This window comes from Chiloscyllium punctatum, chromosome 3 (assembly GCF_047496795.1).
Source record: "Chiloscyllium punctatum isolate Juve2018m chromosome 3, sChiPun1.3, whole genome shotgun sequence".
NCBI classification, from domain to species: Eukaryota; Metazoa; Chordata; class Chondrichthyes; order Orectolobiformes; family Hemiscylliidae; genus Chiloscyllium; species Chiloscyllium punctatum.
Window position 1 is genome coordinate 121,733,897 of NC_092741.1, and position 22,343 is coordinate 121,756,239.

General features: G+C 42.0%; 1 protein-coding gene across 5 annotated transcripts in view; it reads right to left on the bottom strand.

Annotated features, from left to right (window-relative positions):
• The window catches only part of LOC140464582 (pecanex-like protein 2), a 268,742-nt gene that overhangs the window by 192,322 nt on the left and 54,077 nt on the right, over positions 1-22,343 (bottom strand). For all 5 annotated transcript variants that reach the window (XM_072559843.1, XM_072559850.1, XM_072559861.1 and 2 more), the window contains exon 7: positions 2,465-2,600. In XM_072559843.1, coding sequence (XP_072415944.1) covers positions 2,465-2,600 — 136 coding nt within the window. The remainder of the gene's footprint in view (positions 1-2,464; positions 2,601-22,343) is intronic.

Consider the following 22,343-nt stretch of genomic DNA (forward strand, 5'->3'; position numbering starts at 1 on the left):
CAGATGGAGAAACTGGAGAATGGAAAGGAATTTTTACAGGATGCAGGGTGTGAGGATGTATAGTCAAGATAATTGCGGGAGTCGGTGGGTTTAATATCGGTGATCAGCCTATCCTGAAGAATAGAAACAGATGTTGAGGAAGGAAAGAAAGGAGTCAGAGACAGACGAAGTGAAGGCAGCGGAAGAGTTAGAAGTTGGAAACAAAATTGAGTAGGGCTGGAACACAGAACGTTACACATAACCTACAAAGAGACGGGCATAACAGTGTGGGTACCCACAGCTTTGATCTACAGAAAGTGAGGAGTTAAAGCTATGTTGTTCATAGTGAGGACCATCTCAGTCAGGCAGAGGAGGGTGACGGTGGATGGAGATGGCTCAGGATTTCTCTCAAGAAAGAAGTGGCGAACTCTCAGACCATCTCGGTGAGGGATGGGCATGTGAAGGCACTGCACCTTCATGGTGAAGAGCTGGGATCAGCAAACTGGAAATATTGAAACCTTTGAAAAGCATCAGAAAAATCACATGTTAACATGGGAAGGGACTGGACGGGAGAGAGAAAATCAAGTAAAGGTATGAAGTAATAAGTTCCACGGGGTGGGTACAGACCAGGTCTGCCTGTGGAGTCCTGACTGGATTTTGGGAAAAAGATAGAAGTGGGCTGTACATGGCAGCTGCCAGATCCATTGAGTTTCACCTGCATTTATTGCTTTTGATTCAGATTTCCAGCATTGGCAGTTCTTTTTTTTTTAGATTAGATTACTTAGAGTGTGGAAACACGCTCTTCAGCCCAACAAGTCCACACCGACCCGCCACCCACCCATACCCCTACATTTACCCCTTAACCTAACACTAGGGGCAATTTAGCATGGCCAATTCACCTGACCTGCACATCTTTCGACTGTGGGAGGAAACCGGAGCACCTGGAGGAAACCCACGCAGACACAGGGAGAACATGCAAACTCCACACAGTCAGTTACCTGAGGTGGGAATTGAACCCGGGTCTCTGGCGCTGTGAGGCAGCAGTGCTAACCACTGTGCCACCGTGCCGCCCATTTTTATGGGAAGATATTTGAGCACTGGTTCACCTGGCTTGCAGCGCTTTAGATGCTGTTGTTAACACACAGAAATAAAAATGAGTTGAAGCTGGAACTGGTGATCCAAAGCCCCTTAGGATGTGAATAGCTCAACAGGTGTTTTGTTATCTCAACCTGTGCCTAAAGTGTAAGATGTTATCTTAGGGGGATTGAATCCTTGCCAGCACCAGCAGCAAGCACTCTCAGTCAAGCACAATATAGCTAACATATACAATTATACAGTAAATACACTACAAAAACAGGCCATTTTATTCCTGTGTTTGTGGTTTGGCATGAGCAGCCTCCCACTCCACTTCATCTAACACAATAAACATATCCTATTCTTTTCTCTCTAATAATGTATCTATTCTACTGTCCTCAAAATAGTAGTGAATTTCATATTCTAACCACTGTTTGGATAATGACAGTTCTGCTGAATTCTCTATTACATTTATGATTTACTATTTCCAACACCAGCTAATGGTTATATACAGCTAAATATTCAATTTTAGCTCAAAAGCTGTCATGCAGATACTGAATCAGCAATGTAATTACTATTTCACATGAGAAAAACTGAAGTGAATTTCAGTAGTGATTATAAATCCCATTCCAGATAAAAACAAAAGAGAAGTCAAAATCCATTACCAAATTGTTTGCAAGTTCTGAAGAAGTGTCATCAAGGTGTTAACTCTGTTTCTCTCTCCAAAGATGCTGCAAAATCTTCTGAATCTTTCCAGAACATTGTGTTTTTTTATATAATGAAAAGAGATGTGGACCAATGCTAAGTGTCCAAGAATAAGGGCATTCAATTGATCAAGCTGACATAATAGGGTAGGTTCTGAAAACGATGAAGTGAATATAGCACAACACACCTGAGATTTTTCACCCTACATCTCACTGGTGACGGACCTTGCTAAGGCGAAGAACTCAGTATATCTAACCTAATTGATCAAAACTGCAGATATTTCAAGAAGTTTAGGCTGAATCTTTTCAATGCCTTTAATTTCATTCCTGTCCATAGCACTGTTTCATGCTGGCCCAGCCTATTTTTGTAACACTATCCATTTCTGTTGATACTTCAGTTCATCTATTGCTAAAATCTGAATGTATTGTCAGGTGAAAGATGGACAATGAGCTGTCAGAGAACATACAATGAATTGGAGCAGCAAGGAGTGGGAAATATAAAGAGCGGGAGGGACAAGAAGTGTGAAAGACAAGGTGGAAAGGGACAAAGATTGGAAAGGACAATGTGTGGGAAGGATAATGAGTGTGAGAGACAAGAAAAACCCCTGCATGCTAACACTCAGCCCCAACTGTACGACTTTAACGTTATGTAGAATTATAAATCTGTAGAGTTTATAATTTATCAGCACAGGACAACGATAGCTTACCTCTGTGGTATTCCAGCAAAGATTGCAGAAACTGTGGTATTGTTCTCTACATTTTGTCGTATTGCTGGCCCTCTTGGATGGTTGTTACAGTCATGCCACTGAGTACTTTGTGTTCTGGTCTCCGATAGGGGCATAACTATATCAGGGAAAAGGAAGGAGAGAATTTCCAATAAAAAAAACGTTTACTTTTGGTGGAATTAACTAAAAGGTAAATAGACCAATGGAACAGAAGCATGGCATTTTACCCTCTACTTCCTGAAGTAAGGTTTCAAAACTCTCAGCTACAAGCCTGTTCAGCGGCAGATAATAAAAGAACTGGTATAATAAAACACCATGGCAGCACCCTGAGTGTCATTCACTCTGCAGCTTCTGAGGAGGTGCTGATACTTTCTCTTTATGGTGGAGATAGACATGATCTTAGTTCATCTTCAATTTCACCTAATCCTTAGCCTCAGCTCATCGCTTTATATGCTCATTGCTGACTTTCATCATCCCTGATTTCACCTCATCTCTAAGCTTTGCTTCTGATTGCCTCAACGCATTGCCAATTCCTTTTCATTGCTTCACCAAATCACCGTTCCAAGCACCTTACTGATTCAGTTTAACACCACTGATCTGAAATCATCCAACTTTGTCTGGATGAAATCATCATCCATGCCTCACCTAGTCTTTACTTATCCCTGATCTTCACTCATGCCTAATTTCAAATCATCCCTGATCCTAAACTCATTCCTGATCCCAGATCAGCTCATCCTCTATCTTTGCTCATCACTGCCTCACCTCATCCCTGATCCCAATTCCTCATCAATTTCAGTTTATCACCACCTAACCTCATTTGATTTAAATCAATTTCTGCTCACATCTAATCTCTCCTCATCACTGATGTTTGCTCATTGTACATATCAGTTCATTACTGATCTCAGCTCATTCCTGAACTTTGAGCTAAAGATTACATATCTGGTGCAAATTGTATGCATAAAAGAAATGGTTGCTGATTTTTGAATGTTTGGACCAGTGGTTTGCTTACTCGGCTGCACCTCATCCAAACAGTCAGAGATACAAAGATTTCTACTCAAAGTCGGGTATCTTTAACAAAAATATAAATGCAAAACTTAAACATTATTTGAATCAATTTCTCCATTAGACTCTTCTTTTCAGTAGAAGTTAGGTGGACAGTATCAGATACTGAGCAGAAGCAGGAAGATCCCATCCTCTTCAAGAAAATTGGGAAAGATCAGAGTAGTGGAGACCTGTGAGCCACTAATTGGTTGGCAGAGGGTTGAGGTTTGAGGAATACATGAGATAAGAAGAAAGAACTTGAATTTATAGTGCGCCTTTCATGAACTCAGGAATCTCAAATTCTTCACAAGTGATGAAGCACAATTTGAAGTGTAGGCATTGCTAGAATGTAGAAAATGTGACGCCATTTCCCAATAGCAAGCTGCTACAAACAACAGAGTGATAATGAACAGACAAACTACTTTTATATATGTAGGTTGAGAAATAAACATTGGCCAGGATCCCAGGAAAACCAGAAGATCAAAAGACATAGGAGTAGCATTTGGCCATTAAGCTCATTTAGTGTACTCCATCATTTGATCATGGCTGATATGTTTTACAACCCTATTCCCGTCTTCTCCCCATTACACTTGATCGCTTTACTATTGAAAAATCTATCTCTGTCTTAAATACACTCAATAACTTTGCTGCAGAGGGCTGTGGAAGTTATGAGTTCCACAGATTCACCACCATCTGGCTGAAGAAATTACTCCTCATCTCAATTCTAAAGGGTCATCACTTCAATCTCAGGCTGTGCCTTTGGGTCCTAGTCTCTCCCACTAATGGCAATATCTTCTCCACATCCACTCAATCCAGGATCTCAGTATTCCATATGTTTTAATCGGATTCCCCTCATCCTTCTAAACTCCGTCAAGTACATACCCAGAGTCCTCAATCATTCATCATATAGCAAGCCCTTCATCCCCGGGATCATTCTTGATCCACTCCAATACCAGCACATCCTTCCTCAGATACAGGACCTAAACATGCTCATAATATCCCAAATGTAGTCTGACCAGAGCTTATTACAGCCTCAGCAGTATATTTCTGCTCTTGTATTCTAGCCTCCTGAAATGAATGCTAACATTGAATTTCATTTCTTAACTGCCAACTGGACTTGCGTGTTAACCTTAAGAGAATCCTGAACTAGGACTCCCTAGTTTCTTTGTGCTTCAGATTGCTGAAGCTTTCCCCAATTAGTTCATAATAGCCAGCATAATAAGATTGAACAATACATAACTCGCTGGAGAGTACATGTAAGCCTACCGTATTCTCTTATCAGCTCCAATAACACACTGCTGAACTATTGTTTGCAAGTTAGACCATTTAGTGAACTTTGTTTAGGAATGAAGCCTTTGGAAACAAAAGACAGAGGAAGATATTAAAACGCAACACTTAAAATTGATAGCATCATGATCAGTCCAAAAGAAATCCAAGTGTCATGGGGCTTGTCTAAATCCAGTTTATCAAAAAAATTCCTCAAATTAAATATCTGGGCAATGAAGGCCATTGTCTGTGGTCCCCACAAAATCTGGTTCCCAAGACTATCTATTCTATGCCTACTACAATGCCTAACACTGCCACTGGCTAGGCTCATCTTCTGTAGAACTCATTATCCATGCCTTTGCTATCTTTAGACTTGACTATTCTGACATACTAATGCCCTCCCTCCCACTGCAAACTTGAGGTTATGCACATGTCCTAAGCCACACCTGTTCACTCACCACCCTTCTGCTAGGTGAACTACATGGGAGCCCACTTAAATACCAGCTCAAATTTTAAAAGTATCATCCTTGTTTTCAAATCACTCCCTGAGCCAATTTGTGAATTGTTCCTCATCAAGCTAGAGAGGGTTCAGAAGAGATTTACCAGGATGTTGCCTGGTATGGAAGGTTTGAGTTATAAGGAACGGCTGGATAGCTTTGGGCTTTTTTCACTGGATCGTAGAAATTGACAGGTGAACTTATAGAAGTTTATAAAATCATGCGGGATAGAGATGGGGCTAATAGTAGGTGTTTTTTTTTCCCCCTATAGATTTGGGGATTTCAAGACTAGGGGTACATTTTTAAGGTGAGAGGAGAGAGATTTTAAAAAGACATGAGGGACAAATTTTGTACACAGAAGGTGGTTCGTGTATGGAATGAACTTCTTAACGAAGTGATAAATGCGGACACAGTTGCAACATTTACAATACATTTGGATAACTACATGATTAAGAAAGGTTTGGAGGGATATGGGCCAGGAGCAGGACTGGTTTAGTTTGAGATTGTGTTCAGCATGGACTGGTTGGATCCAAGTATCTGTTTTTGTGCTGTATGACTCTAAAGCTATACAACTTTAATTCTGGCCTCATAAGCATTCCTGACTTTTATTTGTTTCATCATTGGCAGCTTCAGTTGGTGGGACTGTAAACGCTGGACCTCAACATCTGCCCTATTGATTTTCTTTTTCTCTCTTTCCTCCTTTAAGATGTTTATTAAAAACCCATCGCATTGACCAAGCTTATGGTTGTCTACCTTAATATTTCCCTAGGTGCTTCAATGTTAAATTTTGCTTTATAACTCTGTTGTGAAGTGCCTTGGTTTAATTTAATACAGTAAAGGCGCTGTGTGTATATAAAATTTATTGTTATTGGTGAATAGTAAGGGTAGGAGATAATGAGGACTGCAGATGCTGGAGAAGTCAGAGTCGCTAAAGTATGGTGCTGGATAAAGCACAGGTCAGGCAGCATCTGACGAGCAAGAGAGTCAACGTTGCAGGCTTAATCCGTCATCAGGACTGGGAAGGTGTAAGAGGGCTGAGAAATAAATAAGGGAGGCAGGGATGGGGCTGGGGGAAAGGTAGTTGAAATGGCGATATGTGGACAAAGATAGAAGGTGCTCGCTGTAGGTCAATGGAAAGTGTAGAGCTGTTAGGTGGGAAGGAAAATGGACCGGCAGTTCAGGTCAAGAGGGTAGAATTGAGTTGGAAGGTTAGATCTTGAATGGGGTGGGGGAAGGGGAGATTTGGAAATTGGTGAATTCAATGTTGAGGCCGTATGGTTGTAAGCTCCCAAGAGGGAAGATGACATGTTCCTCCTGCAGTTTGCAGATGGCCTTGTTTAAGCAATGGAGAATGCCCAGAATGGACAGGTAATGATAGGAGTGTAAGGGGGAGTTGAAATGGATGGCTATCCTGGAAGGTGGGGTTGGTTGGTGCATACGGACCAGAGATGTTCCCTGAACTATTCCGCGAATTTGTGCTTGGTCTCTCCAATGCAGAAGAGACCACATCGAGAGCAATGGATGCAGTAAATGAGGTTCGAGGATATGCAAGTAAGTCTCTGCCAAATTTGGAATGATCCTTTGGGGCCTTGGATGGAGGTGAGGGGTGAAGTGTGGGTTCAAGTTTTGCATCTCTTATGGCAACAAGGGAAGGTGCCAGGTGTGGAAAGAAGGTTGGTGGGGACTGTGGGCCTAACAAGGGAGTCAGGAGGAAACGGTCCCTACAGAATACAGATAGGAGTGAGGAAGGAAATATATTTTTGGTGTAAGGGTCTGACTGTAGGTGGCAAAATTGTCATAGGATGATATGCTGAATTTGGAGATTAGTGGCGTGGAATGTGAGGACTAGGGGGATTCTATCCTTACTGCGGTTGGTGAGGTGGGGTTCAAGGGTGAAGGTGCAGGAAATGGAGGAGATGCAGTTACGATCCTGGAAGGAGGATATCTGGGCTATCCTGGAGTGGAATTGCTCATCCTGGGATCAGACACAGAAAGGGGTGAAGGAACTTGGAGTAAGGGATTACATTTTTACAGGAGTGGGGGTGGGAGGAGGTGCAATCAAGGTGGTTGTGGGAGTCAGTGGGGTTGAAGTAAATGTCAGTGTTAAGTTGGCTGGCGGAGACAGAGATGTCCAGGAAGGGGGCTGAAGTGTCGAAGATGGGCCAGGTGAATTTGATGTCAAGATGGAAGGTGTCAGTGTACTGGATTAAGTGTTCAAGCTCTTCATGGGAGCACAAGGCAGAGCTGATGCAGTCATCAATGTAGCAGAGGAAAAGGTGGGGTTGATACCTCTACCACGCAGAGGCAGACATAGCTGGGACCCATGCTCGTACCCATAGCCATCCCTCTGGTTTGCAGGAAGTGGGAGGATTGAAAGGAGAAGTTATTAAGGGTGAGGACCAGTTCTGCCAATCAAATGAGAGTGTCAATGGAGGGGGACTCGGTGAGTTGGTAGGAGAGGAAGAAGCAAAGGGCTTTGAGGCCTTCCTGATGGGGTACAAGTCTAAAAAGACTGGATGTCCATGGTGAAGATGAGGTGTTTGGGCCATGAAATCGGAAGTCCTGGAGGAGGTAGAGGGCGTGAGTGATGTTTTGAACATATGTGCGGAGTTCCTGGACCAAGGGGGACAGGACAGAGTCGAGATAAATGGAGGGATAGTGAGGATAGACGTCCTTTATTTTAACATATGAAAACAAAGGCATACATTTCTCATCTGTCACAATTGGATTTTAGTTATCCTCGTTCCTGAAAGACATATTTCTCTAATCAACCTTCAGAGGTTAACCTGAACATATACTTAGCTCTACTCCCTTTTCATTATTAAGCCCGCTGTCCTGCCAACCTTAAGTTTAAGCTCAAAGAAAGCAAAGAAAAAGACCTTTAAAGGAATTTGCCTTCCTGAATAATTTTGCCCACATGGATACTGGAGCTGGAACTGGATGGCTGACATTCCATATATCACTCTGAAAAAAACAGCAGAGATGTGACAATCCTCAAATCGGCTCATCTCACTTTAACGTACAACTTCAAAACTCCTACTTTTATTTTTGCTTGAAAACTACGCAAATTCAATCAGTTTTAAAATAGGATATTTAAATATAACTACTTCCCAGATTCTGTGAGGAAAAAGTGACCAAGAACTCCAGAAGGTGACATGCATTTGAGATGAGTCTTAACGTTCTGATTATAACCCTAATAAAGTTCTGATCACATTTTAAGTAACAAGGGAGTTTGACATAGAATCATTGAATCACAGAAATTATATAGCACAGAAGATGGCCAATCAGCCCATCTAGTCCATGCCATCTCAAAGACACCCATATCTCCTTTCTAAACCCATTTTCTTGCACACAGCCCATAGCCTGCAGCGTACAACACTTAACATTCAGATCAAAGTACTTTTTACAAGAGTTTTAGGCTTCTATCAGCCCCACCAAGTCATGCTGCAAATTCCAGACACACCACCGTCTACATAGAAAATCTTTCCTCACGTCCCCACTAATCCTTCTACAACTTAGCTTGAATGTGTGACCCCTGGATTTTGAACCCTCTGCCAAGGGAAACAGATTCCTCCTGTCTACTCTATTTCTACCCCTCACAATTTTATACACCTCAATCATGTCACCCCTCAACTTTCTCTGCTCCAAGGAAAACAACTCCCACCTTTCCCTGCAGCTACAATTCTCCAGCCCTGGCAATATTCTAGTAAATCGTCTCTGCACTGTCTGCAGAGCAATTACATCCTTCCTGTAATGCAGTGACCAGAACTGTGCACAATACTCCAATTGTGGCCTTACCAATGTCCTATACAGTTTCATCATTATATCCCTAATTTTGTATTCTATACCTTTGCCAATGAAAGAGAGCATTCCATATGCCTTCTTTACAACCTTATCCACCTGTATTGCTATCTTTAGGTACCTGTGCACTTGTACGCCAAGATCTCCCACTTCATCTATCCTTCTCAGCGTATTCCTATTTATTGTGTCTTTCCTTTTACTCCCTAATTGCATTATTTCACACTTAGACTTGAATTCTATCTGCCACTTTCCTGCCCACTCTACCAATCTAACAATATCATTTTGGAGATTATACCTGTCCTCTAAGCTATCCACTATACTGCCATTGTCGTCTGCAAATTTCTCAATTGTGTCCCCATGTTCAAAACATTAATGTATAAACAAATAGCAGGAGTCCCAACACCAAACCCTACGAACACCACCTGAAACAGTTTTCCATTCGCAAGGACAGCCATTGACAATGACCTTTGACTCCTGTTACTAAGCCAACTTTGGATCTAATTCAACACATTGCCCTGTGTCCCACAGGCTTTTACATTTCTTATCAATCTGCCACATGGGACCTTGTCAAATGCCTTACTAAAATCCACATAGACAACATTCACTGCGCTACACTCCTCCTTGTCACTTCCTCAAAAAATTCAATCAAATTTGTAAGGCAAAACCTTCTTTTAACAAAGTCATTCTGACTCCCTGACTAGTCCATGCCTTTCAAAGTGACAGTTTATTTGATCTCTCAGGATTGATTCTAACAATTTGCCCACCACCAAAGTAAGACTAACTGGCTTATAATTGTTTGGCATTTCCTTTGGACCCTTTTTAAACACCAGAACCACATTTGTATTCCTTTAGCCCTTCAGCACTTCACCTATATCTAGTGAAGTTTGGAAAATAATCCTTAGAGCATTTGCTTATTCCTCGCTGACCTCCTTCAACATCTCAGGGAATAATCCATCCAGCCCTGGCAACTTATCCATTTTCAAGGATTCCAACGCCTCTTTCACTTCCTCTCTCATTATGAATATTTGTCCAATATTTCACATTGCTCCTCTTGGATTACTAATATCCATATCATCCCTTTCCTTTGTGAATGTGGAGATATAAAAAATTTAAAATTCTTCTCATGTTTTTTGCATCTTCACACAAGTTTCCTTCTTCACTCTAATAGGTGCCAGTTTTTTTTCTTAAACTATCCTTTTGCTCTTTAAATACTGGTAAAACATCTTTTAGTCTTTCTTTATCTTGCTTGCTAATATTCTTTTATGCTCTCTCTTTCATTTCCTTTTTTTTTGCTTGATTGCTGTACTTTTTTAGTACTGTCCTGGTGCCTTCTACACCATTTTTTCAGCCACACATTCATCTGGTCTATCCTCTTATTTCTGCTCTCACTAGCATGTGGCACTGGCAGTAATCAAAGATGACAACACTTAATGACATTTTAATTTATTGCTTAACTTCCTATATTCAGCTTTCAGGTCCTCATCCTGCTGTTTACCAATGTCATTGATCCAATGTGTACCATCTCCATTGGTTGTTCACCCTCCCACTTCAGAATGTCTTACAGCCAATCTGCGACATCTCTGACCCTGGCACCAGAGAAAGCATCATATCATCCTGGATTCATGTCTGCAGCCATGGAAGCGCTTGTCTGTACCCCTTAATATTGAATCCCCTACCACTAAAGCCCTCAGTCTCCTTCCCATCTGTGCAGCAAAGCCACCCATGGTGCCATGAACTTCACTGATGTTGCTTTCCCCTGAAAGATCATTCCCTCCCCCAAAAGTATCCAAAGCAGTATAGCTTTTTGAGAAGAGAATGTCCACAGAAGTCTTCTGCACTTCCTGAGTATTTTACTTTATCTGATGGTCACCCACTCCCTTTCTGCCTGTATAATCCTCACCTGTGGTTTGACCATTTTGCTAAATATGCTGTCCACGACATTCTCGTGGATGCCCCACAGTGAATCCATACACAGCTCCAAAGTAGTTAGCCAGTAGCTGTAGCTGGACACACTTCTTGCATACATAGTTGGCAGGGACACTAAAAGTGTCCCTTATTTCCCATATTGCGCCAATGGGCCTGAGGTCTTCTGTCATGACTTCTCTCTCAATTAAGCCAGTTACTCTCTTTAAGAGAATTTAGTTAAGCTAGGGATCTTCCTTCATTTCAAGCACTTCTATTATAATCGAAAGTCCCTACCTTTATTTAAGAAAATATATTATGCTGTAAAAACTGTAAGAAAATACTCTGCAGGTATCATTTGGTAATTGCTCTTTCTGTTGGGACTGTATCACTTTCGAAACTGCCCATACTGAGGCTGAGGACCACATTCATTCTTTCATCTTTGCTTACGCCCTGTTTTCACCCAACTCCAAAGCACTCTCATTTGGCCTATGACAAGGTTACCTCCTTGTCATAGGCTCCCAAAACAATGCTTCTGAACTGGATCAAACCAGTTGTTAAGTTAACCAGCTTCACCTGAGAATGACTCAGCTGACTCCTATTTCAGAAATGTAACTATAACTACAAAAGAACAAACAGAACATGAACTAATTCACTTCTAGCCACACAGGTGAAACTGTGTTTTGGCTCTCAAAGAAGTCAGCCATGACTCTTTGGCAGTGCAGTCCCCATTGAGTCAGAAGGCCAAAGGATTGACTCCTACTCCAGAGATGTGAGCCCAAAACCTCATCTGACATTCCCAGTGCAATAGCAGGTAAAAGCTGCATTGTCAGAGGTTCAATCTTTCAAATGAGATTAGATTAGATTACCTACAGTGTGGAAACAGGCCTTTCGGCCCAACAAGTCCACACCGACCCTCCGAAGAGCAACCCACCCAGACCCATTCCCCTCATTTACCACTGACTAATCCACCTAACACTACAGGCAATTCACCTAACCTGCACATCTTTGCACTATGGGAGGAAACTGGAGCATTCAGAGGAAACCCATGCAGACACGGGGAGAACGTGCAAACTCCACATTCCCAGGAATTGAAACCAGGTCTCTGGTGCTGTAAGGCAGCAGTGCTAACACTGAGCCACCAGACCACCTCAAATATTTAACAAAAGCCTCATCTACCTTCTTGAATGAACGTGGTACCATTTTGAAAACAAGAGTTTGCTTTGATGAATATATCTCTATGCAGCATTTTTCTACATTAAAGATGATTTTTAGAGTCATAGAATCATTGAGTAATCCAACATGGAAACAGGCCCTTCAGCCCAAATTGGTCCATGTTGACCATGGTTCCCACTCAGCTAGTTCCAATTGCCCGCATTTGATCCATACCCCTCTAAATCGTTCCTATCCATGTATCTATCCAAATTTTTTTTTTTAAAATGTTGCTATTGTATCTCCCTCAACCACTTTCTATGGCAGCCCATTCTATACACGTACCACTCTCTACATGAAGAAGTTGCCCCTCAGGTCTTTCTTAAATCTTTCCCTTCTCACCTTAAACCAATTCCTCATCCCTGGGAAAAAGGCATTATGCATTCAGGAGAAGGTGAAGACTGGAAATGCTGGAGATCAGAGTCAAAAGTGTGATGTTGAGAAAGCACAGCTGGACAGGCAGCATCCAGCGAGCAGGAGAATTGACATTTCGGGCATAAGCAAGGGCTTATGTATGCATCCAACTATATGCATTCATCCTATCTACGTCCCTCATAATTTTATGTACCTCAATATCCTACATTTCAAGGAATAAAGTCCTATCCTGGCTAACATTTCCACTAGCCCTGGCAACATCCTTGTAAATCTTTACACTCTTTCCAGTTTAACTGTGTCATTCCTAAAACACTCCAAGTGTACCAATATTCCAAACAACTTATACAACTGTAACAAAACATCCCAACTCCAATATTCAATGCTTCGACCGATGAAGGCCAGCGTGCTAAATGCCTTCTTCACCACCCTGTCAACCTGTGACATCACTTACAAGGAACTATGTACTTGTACTCCTAGGTCCCTCTGTTCAACAACACTCCTTAGGACCTTACCATTTGCTGTGTAAGTCCTACCTTGATTTGACTTTGCAAAGTGCAACACCTCACACTTAGTTTTATTGAATTGCATTTGCCAATCCTCAGCCCATTTCCCCATCTGATTAAATCGCTAATTTTTGATAAGCTTCTTGGCTATCAACGATACCTCCTAACTTTGTATTAACCGCAAACATACCTTGTACATTTTTAAGTGCAAGCTGGTGCAGTTGATTTTACACCAAAGAAAAGATGCCTTCTGAACAGTTCATTCACATTACACAAGATGACTCCATAACTTAGCACCAAAGACTATTTTTCCAAGAGGATATTGAAAGAAACAGCAAACAGAATTTGATTTTGACATTCAGACAGGTCAAATTTTAGGTAACTTGCTGTGCTATCTTATATCTTTTTGCCTCTGTATATTCCATATCAGCAGCTTATTTGCATGGTGTCCTTGCACCCTCTGTAAACATCTAAAACACTGCTGCTTATATTCAAACTTGCATCAGTCCTGACCTCCTTGACACAGATCAGCTCCCAGTGCATCAACATTTCAACTTTAAAATCCCTTCATGATCTCTCCCTTTCAGTTTCTCTCTAATTTCCGCCAGAGCTACAATGCCCCAAGTATATCAGTGTTCCTCAGTTCTTTTTTTTTGGAGCTCTTCCTGGGGTATTTTAACACTGGGTCAGGTTCCTCCAAATCTGCCTCTCTTATGGGTGGCATGTAACACACAGTAGCTCGCCTCTTGCAACTAGAGCATCTCAGAAGAAATGCATTCTCTTCTTTAGGTAGCAATGGCATCAAGGTGGCGACATCCACCTTGTGCATCACAGATTTCAAGGGTTTGTCAACACTTGATAGAAAGGGAGAACACATGGGTTCTGGAACTGTTGCTCCTGTATCATTTAGGAGTCTGCAGCTTTCATATGGTCCACGTGCTTGTTCAGGACCATCGTACCTACCTGAACCTAATACATCACTGGACATGGCCTCATGTCAACCATGCCTCTTACCCATGCAGAGCCATTCCTGTAGTTCATACACTGAATTTCAATCCCTGAAGTAAACTCTCTTGTGAGGCTAAGTCTTGTGTCCAACATTGACATTGTTCATTCTGCTCCAACCTCCCTCCAAGTCCAGGAAGATCAGATTTAACCTACTGCAGAATCTTCTCCCTATTAGCCACTGTGCAGGAGCTATCCAATAGGAACTGGGTCAGTTTGGTATCTAATGAAGCTGTAGTTGGTTTTATTAAGCCTGCCTTCAAACCTTGGATTGCTCTTTCTGCCAGACATTGGATGATGGATGGTATGGAGCTGTCCTTACATGTTGAATACTATTCAACTTTAGGAAATACTCAGATTCTTTGCGGGTAAAATAATTGCCCATTATCTGTGACAAACACCTCCAGGAATCTGTGTATTGCTAAAGGTGCTTGCAATTTTTCAATCACCTTCCCAGTGTTTGACAAATGAACTCCACACATGTCTATCCACTTTGAGTGGGCATCCACAATTACTAAGAACATTGAGCCCACAAAAGAATTAGCGTAGTCAACATGTAATCAAGTCCAAGGTTTACTCAGCCATATCCATTAATATGGGGGAGCTACCGGCAGTAAATTTTGTCCTTGTTGGCACTCTGGGCACTGCTCCACCAACATGGCTATGTTTGCATCCAATCATGGCCATCAGACAAAATTTCGCACCAATATTTTCATTATGGAAAACCCTGGATGACCCTGGGGGCGTTCAGCCAGTAATTGGTGGTGACCTTTGCTTGGGACAATCACTTGTGCTCCTCTACTGTGATCTGGTATCTCAGAGTCTAAAAAGATTTCAATTCTGTGACTGCACTTTAGTTTCTATCATTGCCACCAGCACTTTCAGTTTTGCCAGGACTGGATCTTCCTAAGTCCAAAGTCTGATATTGTCAGCTGTAATTGGAAGTGTATCTAGGAAATTTAAACCAATACAGACTCTTCCAGTGGCAGTACCACTGGTTGTGTATCTACCAGCAGGAGGCAGCTCAATGCATATGCATTTGCTATTTGGCCTCCCAGATGGTGTCCCAACTTGTAATTATATACACTTAGTATGAGAGCTCAACGATAAATTCAGCTTGGAGCTCTGGGTGGCACTGGCCTTGTCCTGTTTTAGTAAACCTAGCAGGAGTTTGTGGTCCATTATTACTACAAATTTACATCCTTAAAAAGGTATTTGTGAAACCTCCTGGTTCCAAATAGGACTGCTAAATCTTCCTTCTCTAACTGGGTATATTTACATTCTCCAAGAGCCAAACTCCTAGATGCATACACTGCTCAGCATTCTTCTCCATTAAGCCATCTATGAATTAATACTACCCCAATGTCGTTTGGTGAGGTATCTCATTTACTATCATAGCGTGCCAACACCGTACAGGATAATAGCTGTTCCTTCATTTTCCAGAAAGCCACGGCTTGGCTATGCAACCATTTCCAAGGCTGACCCATTTTAAGAGTTGATGCAAAGGTGTCAGGATAGAGCAGAAAAATGTGTTGCTGGAAAAGCGCAGCAGGTCAGGCAGCATCCAAGGAGCAGGAGAATCGACGTTTCGGGATTAACCCTTCTTCAGGAAAGAGGAAGATGTGCTAAAATAAAAGGTAGGGAGGAGGGGCGTTGGGAATGCGATAGGTGGAAGGAGGTTAAGGTGAGGGTGATAGGCCGGAGACGGGGTGGGGGCGGAGAGATCAGGAAGAAGATTGCAGGTCAAGAAGGCGGTGCTGAGTTCAAGGGTTGGGACTGAGATGAGGTGGGTGGAGGAGAAATGAGGAAGCTGGAGAAATCTGCATTCATCCCTTGTGGTTGGAGGGTTCCGAGGCGGAAGATGAGGCGCTCTTCCTCCAGGCCATGTTGCCATGGTCTGTCGATGGAGGAGGCCAAGGACCTGCATGTCCTTGGTGGAGTGGGAGGGGGAGTTAAAGTGTTCAGCCACGAGGCAGTTGGGTTGGTTGGTGCAGGTGTCCCAGAGGTGTTCTCTGAAACGTTCCACAAGTAGGCGGCCTGTCTCCCCAATGTAGAGGAGGCCACATCGGGTGCAGCAGATGCAGTAAATGATGTGTGTGGAGGTGCAGGTGAATTTGTGATGGATATGGAAGGATCCCTTGGGGCCTTGGATGGAAGTGAGGGGGGAGGTGTGGGCGCAAGTTTTTCATTTCTTGCGGTTGCAGGGGAAGGTGCCGGAAGAGGAGGTTGGGTTGGTGGGGGCTGAGGACCTGACGAGGGAGTCGCGGAGAGAGTGGTCTTTCCGGAATGCTGATAGGGGAGGGGAGGGAAGGGAAATATATCCTTTGTGGTGGGGTCTGTTTGGAGGTGGCAGAAATGACGAAGGATGATACGCTGTATATGGAGGTTGGTGGGGTGGTAGGTGAGGACCAGTGGGGTTCTGTCCTGGTGGCGATTGGAGAGGTGGAGGAGCGGGAAGTGGAGGAGATGCGGTGGGGAGCACGTCTGAGGGGAAATTGCAGTCTTTGAAGAAAGAGGCCATCTGGGTTGTTCGGTATTGGAATTGGTCCTCCTGGGAGCAGATGCGGCGGAAGCGAAGGAATTGGGAATATGGGATGGCATTTTTACAGGGGGCAAGGTGGGAGGTGGTATAATCTAGGTAGCTGTGGGAGTCAATCGGTTTATAGTAAATGTCCATGTTGAGTCATCAGGATGGAGGCATGGTTATTTATGAAATTTCCATAATACTTTACAAAGGCAAACTGACCCATCAGGCTGGATTAGTGGTGCTGGAAGAGCACAGCAGTTCAGGCAGCATCCAACGAGCAGTGAAATCGACGTTTCGGACAAAAGCCCTTCATCAGGAATAAAGGCAGTGAGCCTGAAGCGTGGAGAGATAAACTAGAGGAGGGTGGGGGTGGGGAGAGAGTAGCACAGAGTACAATGGGTGAGTAGGGGAGGAGATGAAGGTGATAGGTCAAGGAGGCGAGGGTGGAGTGGATAGGTGGAAAAGAAGATAGGCAGGTCGGACAAGTCCGGACAAGTCAAGGCATCTGGTTTTCAGCATCTGCAGTCATTGTTTTTACCTTGACCCATCAGGCTTCACAGTCAGTGTCATCTGTGCTGCCCATTCCACAACCTGGACTGCTTTGACCATTCCTTTGCCTTCTACCTTCTTGTTTCTGCTTCTACTTTTGTCAGTAAGGCAAATGGCACTGAAACAGCCTTGCAGAATTGCTTCCTACTCAACATGCAAGGTGGCCTTGGCTCTTTTGATAGTCTCTAGACCATCCTGAAAACTTTTGAGCTGTACAATTAGAACTGTACTCCAGCAGCCATCTTTTAGTGGAAAGATATTCTGCCATCCCCTCCCCATAAATAACTTGGCTAGGGTAGAACCTACTGAAAATCAAATAGGCAAATTTCGCATTGGGTATAAAGAACAGGCCTTTGCAAGCTTAGTGAGTGAGAGACCCAGGAGAGAGTGAGAGAAAGAGTGAGAGAAAGAGCCAGAGAGAGCGAGAGAGAGAGCGAGAGAGCGCGCGCGCAAGAGAAATCAATTGTTGTGGACATCAAAGGAAAAAAACATTTCCTGTATTCACCAGGTGAGGTGCTGGTGGAAACTTGGGAACATTAGTGAGTTTTGAGAAGATTTGGGAACATATTCTCTGATGAATGAAATGAGACTCAAAGATTGAAGAATACTGATTGATTGACCTAAGGAGTTGTCAAAGTGAGTCTTTTTGCTGCAAGTCAGTTCAGTGCATTTTCAGAAGGCTGAGAGAAACAACTTTCAATGCATGGTGGATGTTAGGACTGAGCAAACTGGGGAGAAGCCAGCCTGTTATAAAACTGGGAGCAACTTTGGATTGGTTTCTGTAAAAACTCCAATTCTGTTGTGTGAGGTGTAACATATAAACAGGAAGACAGCTTTCAGGCATATTAGGAAGTTAAGAAGGCAGATCTTTCCCTGTAGTTTAGTGCATTAATGACTTAAGTCATATTTAGTTAATTTGGTTGTTCCAAAGAAGTCGTGATACATGAAATCTTGTCATCTTCTCATACTTCTAAATTCTAAATACTAGAGGCCCAATCTACTCAATCTTTCATAAAAAGACAATCCCTACATCCGAGGAATCAATCTTCTCTGAACGGCCTCTAAACTAAGTACATCCTTCCTCAAATAAGGAGACTAAAACCATAAGTCTGCATTTAAAGTTGTTCCATTGAACACAGTTTTGATTTAACAGTCTTTAAGATCCTTTTCCCCAATTAAGATTGCATTACACATTTTAGCATTGGCTTTAATTTGTGAAATGCTGTCCCTTTCTGATTGTGTGCAGATTATTCGGACCGATGGCAATGTCGTATCGCATTATTATATTGGCAATGTTGAGCCCTATGATTTAACTGGCACCATTATGTCTGCACCTCGTAGATGAGAAACGTAGCTTTTTAAAAATCTGTAAGTAAGAAGCCTGCCTTGTTGACTCACCTTTCAGCACTGTGTTTAATTGTGGGGTGTTTCTTTTATTGAAACTGTGTTCCTTGTCTCAGAGCTCATTTGGTGAAAAATACTGCATACTACCTGCTTGTAAGAAGTGAGGCACAAGAACTATTTTAAAGCCAGCAGTTGAACAGGCAAGACATTGTCTTTGCTCTCTGACAGAGGTACTTGCCAGTAACCTCTGAGCAAGTACAACTTAGAATGTAAGTTGCTTGTCCCACTTTTTCGACACAGTTCTCCAACCATGGAATTGGATATGCATCAGTCTTTGTAACGGCGTTGACTTCGCGATAGCCCACACATAACCACTGGGTACCATCTGGCTTTGGCACCATGACTATGGGTGAGCTCCAGTCACTGTAACTCACTTCAATTATGCCATCTTGGAGCATGCGCCCTATCTCCTTCTGAACCTGGGCCAACTTTAGAGGGCTATGCCTATAAGGATGTTGCTTAATCGGAACAGCAGCTCCTATATCTACATCATGCACAATTAGGTTAGTACTTCCCAGTTTATTTCCGCATGTCTCCTCATGTGATAGTAATAATTCTTTCAGGTCATTTCAATTTTCTTGTGGAAGGTAACTCAATACTTCATCCCAATTTTTGACAACTTCCTCATTGTCCAATTTGATTTGAGGAATATCCAGTTCAGAATCCTCAGAAGTTGGTTTGCCCTTCTGTGCTATAATCATTCACACCTTCTCCTTTTGCTTTCCTTCCCTATCAAAATACCTTTTGAGCATATTCACATGACACACTGTGAGCTTTCTTCCTGTCTGGATTCTTTATCAAATAGTTCACCTCACTCAATTTCTTTTCAATTTGATAAGGTCCACTAAACCTTGCTTTTAAAGACTCACCTGTTACTGGATATAACACCAATACCTTATCCCCGATTGCAAAATTGCAAATGTCATTTTTTAAAAGCTTTCTGTTTTATTGTCTGCCATGATACTGTTCAATGTTGTCTAGCCAACTCTCCAGCTCTATTTAATTGTTCTCTAAAATTTGATACATAATCCAAGTGGGTGGTCTTTGAATTCTGAGTTATTAATATCTCCTTAATCAGTTTGGTCAATTCATTTGGTGCATCTCTGATCGCAAAAAGTACAAAGCAAACTCCCTTATCCCAATCATCTTAATAATCCTGACCATAAGCCCTTAACATGGTCTTCAGTATTTGTTACCATCTCTCTAGCGCTCCTGGAGATTCCAGATGGCACAGAGTCGTTTTGAACTGCTTTATTCCCAAGTTATACATAACCTCCTTGAATAATTTGGATGTGAAGTTTGATCATTAATCTGACTGGATTCCTACTGGTAGTCCATATCTAGTTAAAAACAAATTAAGTAATTCTTCTACAACCCTTTTAGCTGTGATGTTGTGGAATGGGATTAGAATGATTAGAATCCCTAGGGTGTGGAAACAACCTTCAGCCCAGCAAGTCCACACCAAACCTCCGAACAGTAACCCACCCAGACCCATTCCCCTACATCTGCGACTGACTAATGCCGCTTACACACCCCTGAGTACAATGGGTAATTTAGCATGGCCAACTCACCTGACCTGTACATCTTTGGAATTTGGGAGGAAACCAAAGCACCTGGAGGAAACCCACGTAGACACGGGGAGAATGTGCAAACTTCATGTTTACCTATTTGCTCCTTCTCTGTTCCACTTATCTGATCAGAGTGTGTTTTGGATAACTCTACATCAGCTTCCTTATCTCTGCCTCTGTGATCTTGTGATCACACAATCAGGGAAACTTCCTGGATAAAAGTTTCTACAGTTACCTGCATCACTGCTGGCATTTCAACCAGAGTAGGCAGCACACCTACTGGTGAATCAGCTATATCATTTGCTAGGATAAATTGTATTCCTGGAGCTGAGAGTTTGTCCAGTACTCCTACCACAAATTCTCCATTTCTCTGGACTCTCTAGCCTCACCATACATAATTGAGCACATTTTGTCTCACCATGAATTCCTGTTACCTTTTCTATGCACTCCTCATCCTTCAGCATTACAGACCAAGAGGATCCTGAGTCCCTTAATATTGTAACCACCTTACCTATTACTCCTGGTCAATGTGAACAAACTTTATCTTTGCATGTATATTTTTTAAGCAGATCTGGCACTTTCTCCTTAATCAACCTCTAATCATTTGGCCCTTGTGCTTTTTGTTACTAGCCCACCAACACTGTCACTTTGTGTGGCCCATTTTATTACAATGAAAACACCAGAGCTTTTTAAACTTCTTTGTCCCCCTCAAGGCTTTCTTTTTTACCCTGCGGTAAATTATCATTATGACCTTCACTGAGATCTACCTTCCCCTTTCCATGTGAGGATTTGTCTTTGCCCCAATTTCCATCCTTCATGGACTGAAATTGATTCTGGAAGCCAAACAGTGTTTTATGGACCAGCTCATAACCATCAGCCACTTCAGCTGCTAACCTTGCTGTTTTAACTCTGCTCTTTTACAAGAGTTTGCAGTACTTCATGCAGTGAACTCCGCCAAAATAATTACCTCTCTAAGGGTTTGCTCAATTTTTAAAGCTCTTATCCATCTATCGAAATTACTCTGTTTGATCCTTTCAAACTCAATATAGGTTTGACCAGGGTCCCTCCTTAGATTTCTGAAACGTTGTCTATAGCAGAGGTGGGGAACCTTTTCATGTTGGAAGGCTGCATTATGTTAGTTGTAATCTAATAAGGCCTCATCCAAAAAACTTCAATTATATATTCTTCAAAATTCACATTATTATGTAAAAATCTAACTACTATGTACTAACTAACTAAAAAAATGAAAAAAAATTGTTTATTCTAAAGTTAACTAATCTTTTAATGACTTTGCTGTGACTGCTTTTTGTAGGAAAGCATTTGAATATTTGGTTGCAGCATGGAGATCTGCAGTTTTAGCTGATCCTCTAGATGGGTATCCGTCATTTGTGACCTTAAGAGCGTCTTGATTTTGGTTAAGTAGGAGAATGTAGATTTGCAGCAATAAGTGGTTGAAAAGCAAGAAAGCATTTTTCGTACATGTTGCCGAAGGCATGGGTATGCTATTGCATTTTCCCATATTTCAATCGGATCTTTCTTAGCATCAAATAAGGACTTTAAAATGTCATCTTCTGAGAGCTCATTCAATTCCATCTGTAGTTCTTTAGAAGCCTTGGAGACATCAACTAGGTGAAGTTGAAATGCTAATTTGAGTGTGATGTCATGATTCTCAAAGTCAGAGAACCTTTCATTGTATTCTCCAATTAATAAGTCTATAACAGCTGCGTATTCTTCAAATGATTCACAAGAATCCTCCTGTTCATCAATGACCTTTGCTAACGGGGAAAAATGTTCATCCGAAATTTCCTTTCTTTTTGAAGGAGTTTTGAAAAAAGATAGCTTTTTTTGAAATGCTTGGATTTTTTGCCACATATCACATACCTTGCAAGGAAACATTCAAGTCATTTTGCTTTGACATGATGTCACACAGAAATGCAGCATTTCTATAGGAATCTTCTTTCACTAATTCGCATTGCTGACTCTGTTCTTCATAAAGTTTAATTATTTATTCTCGCAAAGATAAAATTTGTGCTAACACCTGTCCCTGCAATAGCCAATGCATTTTAGAATGATACAGCAAATCCACAATGAATACCTCATCATCCAACTTTAGCATGTTACGAAACTGATGATGCTGTGTTGCATTTGCACGAATATAGTTAATAATACTTATAACTTGTTGCAAAATGTCATTTAAAATAGTAGATTTAG